The sequence below is a fragment of the Myxine glutinosa genome, chromosome 2 (genome assembly GCF_964187855.1).
Source record: "Myxine glutinosa chromosome 2, kmMyxGlut1.1, whole genome shotgun sequence".
NCBI lineage: Eukaryota > Metazoa > Chordata > Myxini > Myxiniformes > Myxinidae > Myxine > Myxine glutinosa.
In genome coordinates this window covers 150,848,309-150,860,388 of record NC_136262.1, presented here as the reverse complement: position 1 = coordinate 150,860,388, position 12,080 = coordinate 150,848,309, and the positions used below count along the sequence as shown (strand labels likewise).

The following is a 12,080-nucleotide window of genomic DNA, read 5'->3' as shown; positions in this document are numbered from 1 at the left end:
TTACTCACCCTATCCTAATGTTACTCACCCTATCCTAATGTTACTCTCCCTATCCTAATATTACTCACACTGTCCTAATGGTACTCTCCCTATCCTAATATTACTCACACTATCCTAATGTTACTCACCCAATCCTAATATTGCTCACACTATCCTAATGTTACTCACCCTATCCTAATATTACTCACATTATCCTAATGTTACTCTCCCTATCCTAATGTTACTCTCCCTATCCTAATGTTACTCTCCCTATCCTAATGTTACTCACCCTATCCTAATGTTACTCTCCCTATCCTAATGTAACTCACCCTATCCTAATGTTACTCACCCTATCCTAATGTTACTCTCCCTATCCTAATGTTACTCTCCCTATCCTAATGTTACTCTCCCTATCCTAATGTTACTCTCCCTATCCTAATGTAACACCCTATCCTAATGTTACTCTCCCTATCCTAATGTTACTCTCCCTATCCTAATGTTACTCACCCTATCCTAATGTTACTCACCCTATCCTAATGTTACTCTCCCTATCCTAATGTTACTCTCCCTATCCTAATGTTACTCTCCCTATCCTAATGTTACTCTCCCTATCCTAATGTTACTCTCCCTATCCTAATGTTACTCTCCCGATCCTAATGTTACTCTCCCTATCCTAATGTTACTCTCCCTATCCTAATGTTACTCTCCCTATCCTAATGTTACTCTCCCTATCCTAATGTTACTCTCCCTATCCTAATGTTACTCTCCCTATCCTAATGTTACTCTCCTTATCCTAATGTTACTCTCCCTATCCTAATGTTACTCACCTTATCCTAATGTTACTCACCCTATCCTAATGTTACTCACCTTATCCTAATGTTACTCTCCTGATCCTAATGTTACTCACCTTATCCTAATGTTACTCACCTTATCCTAATGTTACTCACCTTATCCTAATGTTACTCCCCCTATCCTCATGCTACTCCCCCTATCCAAATTCTCCTGTGCCCCCATGTGGGGGCAGCCTTGCCCATGTGCTCCCACATGGGTTCCAACATTCTCCGAATCAATTTTGCTCTAATGAGCACCCCGCATCCACGAAGGTACTCTGCCTAGCCTCTGCCTCGAAGGTTGGAGTGATCCATGTGGGCGTCTCGTCGCCTCTGCAAGGTTGTCGTCAGTCAAATCATGACAAATGATGAAAGCATTGCTGCTTTTTCACTAGATCTTTCCCCTTGTTTTCTTTCCTCAGTTTAAAGTTGGTGGAAATGCATTTGCAGCAAATTAACATTTTATTTTGAGAGCAGTTAAACAATATATTTGTTAATTTTATTTGGGTCACAAGAATCAAAAACGCTATTTGTGTGAATAATAATGTGGCTTCTCTTCTGTCATCTTCTGAAGCAGCTGTTCAACTTTCCACCACATCAAAGATTGGGGAGGCACTTATGTAAATATAAAATACCTGTTTTTGTTGTTTTGTTTGACCAATCAACTGTCATCGGCTTTGTTCCTCCAGATGAGGTGATGAAACACATTCGGGAAAGCCGAGGACGGGTCGTTCGGGCGATGCGACAGGATATGCAGGAAATCGTGCTCAGCGTTATTGCACATTATCGATCTCTGCTGGATGGATATTATGTTGTCGCTTTTCAGTCACACAGGTATGTAGTACTTACATCGTATATGCAGAGTTGCAAATTGGAATTTTAAGAAAGAAAAAAATACTCTTCAAAGCTGATTTAGACTTTTTATATGAATCTGTTAAGAAAATTACGTGGCAGTTCAAATCAAAAAGTATAGCAAGTTATTGAAACTTCACCTTTTTTTTAAAGGCGCTACCCAGTTACATGTACACACTCATCCCATCAATATTGTTACAGCCAGCAGACCCATCCCAGTGACCTGGTTTAAATCCGGTGTCGCATCAAAGGGATCACGGTCGACAGTTTTGAGACATCCCTGTCGGATCTGCATCTGAGGGCCGCGTTACCGTACATGTACGGATTGGGAGTCCCAAAGCAGCCCAGTGTTGCGTCGATAGGTGTCACGTGACTATCTACTTTAGGCCGAGCAACCTAACTTACGTGACGTGGTCTTATGAGCAGTGTGGACACCACCGCCAATTATTTCCCTTGATGGGGAAAGGGGAAAGGTGACCCTCTGGACTGTGGCTCGTTTCGAGCGATAAAGTTATTGGAGCATGGAATGAAGGTATTGGAAAGGGTGTTGGAGAGGAGGATAAGGAAGAAAGTGAAGATCGACGAAATGCAGTTTGGATTTATGCCAGGAAGAGGAACGACAGACGTGCTCTTTATTGTGAGGCAGTTGCAGGAGAAGTACATGGAGAAGAGGAAGAAGTTATTTCTTGGGTTTGTTGATCTGGAGAAAGCATTCGATAGGGTTCCACGCGAAGTAGTGACATGGGCATTGAGGAAGTTAGGAGTGGAGGAATGGTTGATCAGAGTAGTGATGGCAATGTACAAAAGAGCGCGCACAGCTGTAAGGACGAAGGACGGGAACAGTGGTGAGTTTGAGGTGAAGGTGGGAGTGCATCAGGGGTCGGTACTAAGTCCACTACTACTTGTAGCTGTGATGGAGGTGCTGGCTCAGAACGTAAAGGAGGGTTTACCGTGGGAGTTGTTGTATGCAGATGATCTGGTGTTGATTGCAGAAAGTATGGATGGACTGAAGGAGAAGATGAACAAGTGGAAGGAATGTATGGAGACAAAAGGTCTGAAGGTGAATATCGGAAAAACGAAGGTGATGGCAAGTGGTAAAGCATGTGGTGATGTGGAAAGAACTGGGAAGTGGCCGTGTGCTGTGTACAGGAAGGGTGTCGGAGTGAACTCCATTCAATGTACAATGTGCGCTGATTGGGTTTATCAAAAATGTAGTGGTCTGAGAGGGTCATTAACCAGTGTGGCAGCTACATTCAAATGTAAGGTGTGCACAGAGGGAGCTGCAGATGGAGGAAATGTTGAGTTGGATCTTGGAGACGGCGTGAAGCTGGAAGGTGTGAAAACATTTTGCTACCTCGGAGACATGCTGAATGGAGAAGGTGGATCAGACTCGTCAACGGTTGCTAGAGTGAGATGTGCATGGAAGAAGTTTCGGGAACTGAGTGGCGTGCTGACGCGGAGGGGAGTGTCATTGAGGCTGAAGGGAAAGGTGTATGCTGCATGTGTGAGAAGTGAGACATGGGTAATGAACGTAGAGCAGCAACGAAGGCTGGAAAGGGTGGAAATGCGAATGGTTCGGTGGATGTGTGGGGTATCGTTGAGAGAGAGGAAGACAAATGATGAATTGCGAAAGATGATGGGAATAGAGCCTGTGATTGATGCTGTGAAGAGAAACAGGTTGAGATGGTTTGGTCATGTGTTGAGAAAGGATGAAAGTGACTGGTTGAGAAGAATGATGGAAATGAATGTAGAAGGAAGTAGAGGACGTGGAAGACCGAGAAAGACTTGGCTAAAGGTGGTGGAAGAAGAAATGCGGGCGAGGGGGTTAACAAGGGGAGATGCAGAAAATAGGGCAAAATGGAGAAGATTGTCATGGGGACCGCAAGGCTAACCCCCGCTCTAGCAGGGAAAATGGCCTTAAAATGCCTGTTGTTGTTGTTGTTTATGGGTCTGTAAAACCGCCAAATTTAGCTGCCACTACAGCGGGAATTCACCCGAGACTACGTCATGTTTATTTAATAGGCAAGGAAGATCGCATAGGTGAAGGAAACAAAAGAAGCAAACTAGAGTAATGTGTGTATGTAATAAAATCAACAAAATCCTTACCTACTAACTGATCATACGTGCCCATGTTACCAACGAATGGACAGAATGCCTTAATTATCTAATGTCCTTAACTGGGCCCATATTTGTACCATGATAGAGAAGACAGAGGGGTTTTGACAAGACAGAAAAAGGTTGGTGGACAAACCTGGTGAGTTCTGAAGTGCGAAGTCCTTGCCACTCCTGAGCCACTGCAGGCATAACTCTGGCTGGGTGAAGGGTGGCTTTCCCCTCAAACCTCGGTCTGGCACAGTCTTTGGCTTGGTGTCTCCCCGTTTATCCTCCCAGATCTTTCTTGCCCTCACCTTTTATAAGCTTGGCCACACACATCAGTGACGCCCCTCCCCTCTCACTCACCATTGGCTGCTGTTCAGCCCTGGTGGGTGGAGCGACCCCTCCTTAGCATCATGGCCCGGTTACCTACGATCGGTCTTGCTGCCACAACTTGGTGTCATCCTCACCTAGCAGAATGCTAAAAGCACATATATGACAGAATACAGAGGGCAGAATGGTAAAAATGGCACCAAAGAGGTTGATAATTTTAGATATACACAATAGGGAAGGTGGATGTCATCTAACTATTACGTGAACAACGCATCTATATAATAATACCGTAATGACTCGACTTTGTTATCCCTTTTATGCTGCACACAGTGACCCGATGCCCACGGCACTAATGCATTTACGATCTACGAACCGCGCTCTTTGTTTATCATGTACAGCCACACTCGAAAAATCTGAATTAGTCGACTTTGGGGCCAAAAAGCATACGATTAACGGCCGATACGACGCCATCTTACGACGCCATCGTATTGGCGTCTGCTGGGCGAAGGCGATGCGAGCCGTCCGCTGATTGGACAGTCAAGTGGTGTGAACATGGCTGGTGTGAACCAAATGGTCTTTTTTATTCCCTTGAACATTTTAAATTAGGATATATAAGGAAACGTCTTTATCGTCATTTTAATAAAGTTAAATGGAGTGACGTTGCGATACTCGGGGTGCGTTGCATAAATCCTCGTAACTCAGAGAGGTGTAGCAGGTGGCGAGACGTAACACTCCCAGAATGGCGCTATGCCGATTCCTATTACGAATCCATTCATTTTTCAAAAGTATATCGTAGCGTTGTCATTTAAGTAGATTGCAATAAATACGTTGTTCATATACGCACTCTTCATTCTCATCTTTCTTCCTAACTCTTACTCGGACAAGGAAAGCCCCTATGCCATCCATAATGGTACACTCTATCCATACACCACATCCTCCCTTCCGTGGATGTTCCACGGGCATGGCCATGAACAGGCTAACAGTGAGTGCTGCAGTGTGCGTGCCGGAGTGCCAGGTAACGGCTGTGCCAAGGGATGGAGTGTCGGAGATTATAAAAAGGATCTTTCATTTTAGGGCGTGTATTTTAGGGTAAACTGTGACGGAGGATCAAAGGGGTGAGAAGGAAACAGAGTAGGGTAAGGGTGGGGGTTCGGAGCGGATCGATCATTAGAGAGCCACAAAAAGGAGTTCTATAAAAGGTTTACCATTTGGCGTGCTTTCTTTCCCTCCACCACCAAAGGTGGATGGAGGTTGTGTTTTCACCCCGGCCTGTCTGTTTGTCTATGAACAGGATATCTCAAAAAGTTGTGGATGGATTCGGACGAAACTTGGTGACCAGGTTAGGTATATGACGAGGATGAATTGATTCAATTTTGGTGAAGATTCGAATCCGGATCCGGATACGGGAATTTTTAATTTATTAAGCGATTCATGACCATTGAGAGATGGGGCCCTAAAACGATATATAGCATATTTCAAAAAGTTGTGTACGAGTTGGTTAAATGAGTTGTTTAGATGACAAGAACAAGCTGATTCGATTTTGGTTCATGTCGGATCCAGATCCAGCCTATCAGTGGATACGAATCATAAAATGTCCACCTGGCGGAGGTATGCGCTCTACTGAGTGCCACCACTGAGTGGACAATCCAGAGCATGCATTTGTGCCGGTGTCGGCGATCGTTGTTCATATACGCACTCTTCATTCTCATCTTTCTTCCTAACTCTTACTCGGACAAGCAAATCCCCTATGCCATCCATAATGGTACACTCTATCCATACACCACATCCTCCCTTCCGTGGATGTTCCACGGGTTTCGGCTAGTATATAATATTACAATTACTTTGCACTTCTGCTAAACATTCACTTTTGAGGAAATATCTTTGCTATAGTAAGCATCTTTAACCCACTAGGAGTCAATTCCACAACAATTTGATAGGCATCTGTGTGGAAGTCTTGGGGATGGCATATGCAGTACTTTCAGGAAGTCTTCATCATGCTATATCTTCATCATTCGTAAACGTGACATCATTCAGATATTTTTGAGGGGTCAAAGAGGTTCTAATCATCATGCCATCACCATTTCGTATGCAGCACGTGGATGCGGGGTTGCATCATTTTCTGGGGATGTGATGCAGTGCCCCTTGTAGGTTAGGGGAGGAATTTGGTATTTGTTTAGGGTGCTGGAGATGAAGAAGGACATGGTGGGATTTTTGACATCCATCAACAAATTATAGCAGATAAGACACCCACTTTAATGTTCATCGTGCGTGCGAAACACCAGGAGAACAGTTTATAGCTGGGATGAGATTCAAACCCAGGCTAGACAGCTTAGAGTATGCATACCCCCAGGCCCACAGTCAGGATATGGCCCATTACATGTGTGGAATTATGCAGACTTGCTTCCTAGTTGTCGAGCCTGGGTTCAAATCTCGACCCAGCTATAAACTGCCATCCTGTTATTTTGCATCCAGATCGATTCATCAATGCATGCTCGGTCTTTTGGATGAACATTAAACTGGGTGTCTCGTTTGCTAGCATTAGTTGATGGACGTTAAAAACCCCCATGGTGTGCTTCGCGCAGACTAGGGGAGCTATCGGCGGCACCGTAAACAAATTACAAAGGCCTGCTCTTGCAGTCGAGTATCCTACGTCAGAGTGGTGACCCGTCCAGGTTGTAACCCCTGCCTCGGCAATGAAACTGCCTCGGCAGCCCTGTGCTCATAATGTGCAAGGAGGAAAAGAAGATGATGAAAAATGATGTAGGAATATTAAATCACACAAAATTTATTTCCCAAGAAATGTTAGAATTTATTTAAACCGCCTTTAGAGGCCATTTTTCTCGTAGAGCAGGGGTTGGTCTTTTTCGAGCACCGTGGTCCCCTTTTTGAAGCAATGTTTTATGGCCGGATGCCCTTCCTGCCACCAACCCTGTTAGTCGCCTCTTGCGACACACAGGGAATTACCAGTGAACTGGTACTCAATTTGCCGACCTCGGAAGGATGACAGGCTGAGTCAACCCCCCTGGCGTTAATTCAGCGATTGACCGGGATTCGAACCCAGGATCCTTGGGTCCCAAGCCGGCACCCTAACCACTTAGCCAACACCAGGCCTTGAATGTTAGAATTTATTTAATCCTCATAATTTGTATACAGTGTAACCATGTATTCACAGCTACAAGCAATAGCATCAGTCTTGGCAGCAAGTGTACAGGAAGAACTAGCTTCACAACCACACATGTGCTCTGTATCTTTGTACATATTGTTGCCAGTGGACAACGTTATGGTTTGAGGTAAAAGCAAATACGAATACCAATTATTTTGCATTACCATGGCCTTTAAAAATATGAAAGTCTAAACTGTTTGAGACACAGTGGTAAAACAAGTGGATTTTCTGATATGGTATATATTCTACCGACTTCTCTCTGGCCTTGCTCCCCCAGCTCTCTCTGGGCTCTGTCCCCCAAGTACTCCTGCAGGTCACACAAGACCCGCCAGCAACCCTCTTATGGTTAAACTGCCAGAATCAAGACTCTCTGCTCACCTTCACTCTTCCATTCCTCTTTTCTCCCGCCTCTGGAACAAACTCCCTCACTCTATTCAATCCCACTCCTCCCTCCAGGTCTTTAAAACAGCTGTTCACCACCATCTCTTATTGTCCCCCATCCAAAACCTTGACCTTTTCGACCCCCGTTAATTCACTCCAGATCCACTTTTTTGAAATTCCGACTTCTTTCCTGGAAGTCCGAGCAGTGTCCATGCGTTTTATACCTCTCCCACCCCCACCCCCTTCCCGTGTGCTCCTCCTCCCCAAGCCCTCTCCCTCCCACAGATCTCCCGATGTCCCTGCCCTCAAATGTTGTTTCAAAAATGTTGCTCTCAAAAAGTGTGCTTCCCTCTCTCTCCCCATCTTGTCTCCCGCTCCCTTTATCTTGTGTTTTATGTGTCAGCATGTCTTTTGTGATTAATGTTAGCTCTTACACGAGCCTCGATCTTGTATAGAAAAAAAAAGAAAAAAAGAAGTATTATTGGCTGTGATTGATAGATTGGTGAATGTTAAGAAGCAGAAAGTTGACTTAGTGCTGTGCTTTTCAGTCAGAAGTCAGAATTAGTTGAACGATTTACTTGCATATGTACAGTACCGTAAAATTATGAACAAATCACGAAGCATTTAACCGGCCACACCAATTTTAACAATAGCTGTTATGGCCCTCGGACTAAGAAAGGTTCCCCACCTCTGCTCAAATCCCTCCTGCAAGCCCACACAATCACCAGATGACGAGTCTGAACAGTATTGGGGAATATTTAAAACAACCCAACCCATCTTTGCCAGGGCAGTCATGGTCACATTTGCTGTGTGAGTGCAAAACATCATGTTGCAGTAAAGTAACACCTTGGAAACTACATGCCCGGAAACAAAAAAGGGGGCAATTGTATTCTGGCCTTTAACCACCATCTTTAACCACCATACAATTTGCTGCTGTTTTGAGTTGCTGCATGTTTGCTTCTTGCACACAACCAGGTTGGCTTCTCACAGGGGGTTGCAGCATATGAAACATGTTTATGAGCAGCGTACCTGGGGTCATGTATTGGCTGTTTGAACACACGGTAAACGTGAAATTATTGCCCTGCGGAACCAAATCACATCAGTTGAAGAATCAAACCAGCACCAGTAAGCAAAATCACCTGGATCAGAATATGCAACAAAACATGCTGAAATTGTGAAAACACTATTGCTTAAGAGACTTCCTTTACTCAAATAATTCCATTGCGATCAATGGGATGATTAAACACCTGGAACATGTCATCAACATCAATTGTTTGAGTGCTGAATTTTTCCAGTATGTAATACGAAAATGTGATTTTATTTTTTATTTTTCAGAAAAACAATAAAACGTCTGTACTGTTTATCACGTAACCATAGGAACAAACACTTAAATAGGAACAACCAATGCGGATTGTTGAAAAATGACGTGGGCCACAATCGTGGCCAACAGCACGTTCCAGCGAGGCGACAATCATGGCCAACAGTACTGAAATAGTTAAGGGCCGAGATTTACGCACAAACCATTTGTTTTCGCAAGTTCGGGGCCCATTTGAGTACGCTGTCTCAACAGGGATGATAAAATGCCGGGTCACCAGGTAGACTTTGCTGCTGGGGAGGGGGGGGGGGGGGGGTGGGGGAGGGAGCTAATCCAAGTGTGCATCTGGAATTTTAAAAATAATTGTCATCTATTTTTTAAGCCTCAATAAATGTGAGCATGGGCTAACTGGTGTTGTCTTTCTAGGGTCACAGACTGTCAGCAGATACCATCTCACAGCGATTCCTCCACTGTATCGACAAATTGTGGAACGAATAACTGTTCTCGTAAGTAACCTCTGAAAGAGCGAAATATGTTTAGGTTGCATCGTAGTAAAGTAATACTGCTTACCCACCTTCACTTCAATTTCTGTCCTCTTTCTGGTTTCCTTTCCCGTGCACTTAGGTGCTGCGGAGCTGAGGACGGAGTGGGTGCCTATTTTCAGCCGAGAGCAGGTGGCCGTTTTGGCGAAGCATAACAATCTTGCAGAGGAGCAGCATGGGGATGGGCCAGGAAGGAAAGTTGCAGAGAGGGGTAAGGGTGTGCTAAGCCAAATGGAAGGAGCATTGCCGACCTGTCCAGGAGAAAAGCAATCGGTCAGGAGCTTGAGTTTCCAGTTTGAACACCCAGCCGATAGTAAGTGGAGGCAGCCTGTGGTTTCAGAAACGCAAACTCCATTGTTTGGCAGCCCAATTGTCGAACCAGCGGTGGAATAAATGAATAAACAAACGTGTATACACGTGGTGCACCCAAATATAAAACTATTCAGGTGCACAGAAATCATTTTACAAACACCGAGTGGGCCATGAACCATTTGATGTATCAGGCCGTGTGCACTTTTTCTTGTGTATCCAGTTTTACTCACCAGATTCCAAACATTAATCACTGAACATGGCAAATGTTAGTTATTAAATGTCAATCTCCAGTTACGTTATCGAATCAGCTCGATGGAAAAGTGTGTCCATGTTCTATTCAGAATCCAAAGAGTGTGATGAAAAATCACCAAATGACTGTCCCTGCAACTTTCTGAGGATGCAACAGGGCTTGGACCACACAGTTTAGTGCGTGGATTTCTTCTTCACTCACCCTGCAACCCACCATAGTTTGATGGCCTTGTCAGGATTGTTAGCTGAAACTCATGCTCATGAACATCGGAGAGTTGAGGCTGCACCAGATTTGATGATCTTGGTGATCTTCATCATGGAGAAGCCCCTTTCACACTCGGCAGAGTTTGTTGGCAATAGTAATCAACAGAATGATATTTGGCAATCGATGGCTTCTGCATTTGATGATCTCTGTTCAGAAATCTGAATTGAAGACTTCTCGGGGACACTTTTTTGATCAGGGTTTTCAATTCCTCCAACTCAATATGCACATCTGATAGATCAGCAGCAGACTTGGCGTCCATGGAGGTGGAGCAGTAACTGCCTCATTTCCGTATTCCTCGATGTCCTTTACTACGCCAGGCAAAAGAGCAGGGTCGAATACACCAAGCGTCCATTATCTTGCCACTGGCACCATCCAATGAAGAGCTTAATCCTTCCATGTGTTTACCAATGTGGTGTTTTCATGTTGGTGGTTAACTATGCCGCACATCTCGATGTTAAACACATTTTAAACTCGTATTAAATACATATGCATTTTGTAATGAGCGATTTTCAACTTGCAATCTTGTTAATAAACTGAAAGCGTACAACCTGGCACGCCTCGTGCTATATTATAATTTATTTCCGCAAGGTACGAGTCCGATTGGCCTTGGTGAAATGGCCAATGAAATTAGCCATTTTCTTCAGTGCTACTCGATAGCTGAGCGAAAAATCCGACCGGCTCCATGGCATGACTCCGAATTGCGAGTGGGGGACACGAAGTGTGTCCGTTGGATTATTGGTGATTATGGACATTCGCGCATCAATCAGAGTGGTAAATAAGGAAGTCATTGGGTTACATATCAACAAAATCGGAGTATCGTTTCACGTGCACACGGTTATGAAGTTACTAGCAGAAGTACCCGGCGTTGCCGAGCAGGGGAGGGGGTGAGGGGGAGGGGGGGGAAGGGTACGGGAGGGGAGGAGAGGAAGGGGCGGGAGGGGGGAGGGGATGGTGGGAAGGGGAAGGCAGGAGGGGAAGGGGAGTGGCTCACGTTTCTGAGTGAATGTGGCTCACGTTTCTGAGTCGAGTGTGATGCCGATCAGGAAGAAGAAGAAGCCGTACTACCAAATTCATACAGTTCCGGAATTGTTTGATTTATTTGTATTCCAATGTCTGGTAATTGTTATGTATTTATTTATTCGAATGTGTACTTGTGTATAACTGTCATTAATTTAAAATGGCTTCGGCACTATCGAGCGGTTTTTTTTTTGTTGTTTTTTTTTAACCAAAAAAACCGAACTTTTTTTTTTCAATTTTTTTCTTTTTTTTGGTTTGCCTAGAACACTCCCATGCACTCACTGATGAACCTCTGAAAGTTTGATGAAGATCCGTTCAGCCATCTCTGAATAAAACGTGGACACACCCAGACAACTCGCGTTTATCTATACTAGGGCATGCCCGTACTATATATATATCTAAAAGTATATCCCCCCCCCCTCTATTTACATGCAATGGTTTGGTCCAAAGCTAACGGCTTGCGAGTACGGTGACAATCCCCCCCCTCTATTTACATGAAATGGTTTGGTCCAAAGCTAACGGCTAGCGGAGTTTGGTAAAGAAATCGCCATAGCGTGCACAAATGCGCAGGAAAGCGAAAGAATCGCAAATTAGTTTTAATTAGTTGTAAAACATAGTTTAACGCCAACATAGCGGCAACATAGTTTGCCAACGTGAAATAAATGAATACGCTCTCAAATGTGCCAAAAAAAAAAAAAAACGCTACCCGTACGCTCTACCCCGCCCGTACGCCCGTAAACAAAAAAAA

At 44.4% G+C, this 12,080-nt stretch overlaps 1 protein-coding gene across 8 annotated transcripts in view; it reads left to right on the top strand.

Annotated features, from left to right (window-relative positions):
- Positions 1-11,675, top strand: part of LOC137421178 (centrosomal protein of 152 kDa) — a 163,728-nt gene extending 152,053 nt beyond the window's left edge. For 6 of the 8 annotated variants that reach the window (XM_078771816.1, XM_078771815.1, XM_078771814.1 and 3 more), the window contains 3 exons: positions 1,499-1,643; positions 9,374-9,453; positions 9,572-10,866. In XM_078771816.1, coding sequence (XP_078627942.1) covers positions 1,499-1,643; positions 9,374-9,453; positions 9,572-9,882 — 536 coding nt within the window. In that variant the 3' untranslated portion in view covers positions 9,883-10,866. Of the gene's footprint in view, positions 1-1,498; positions 1,644-9,373; positions 9,454-9,571; positions 10,867-11,595 lie in introns of those variants that run through there. The other 2 variants (XM_078771817.1, XM_078771819.1) reach the window with 1 other exon arrangement.
- Positions 11,676-12,080: the final 405 nt, after the last annotated feature.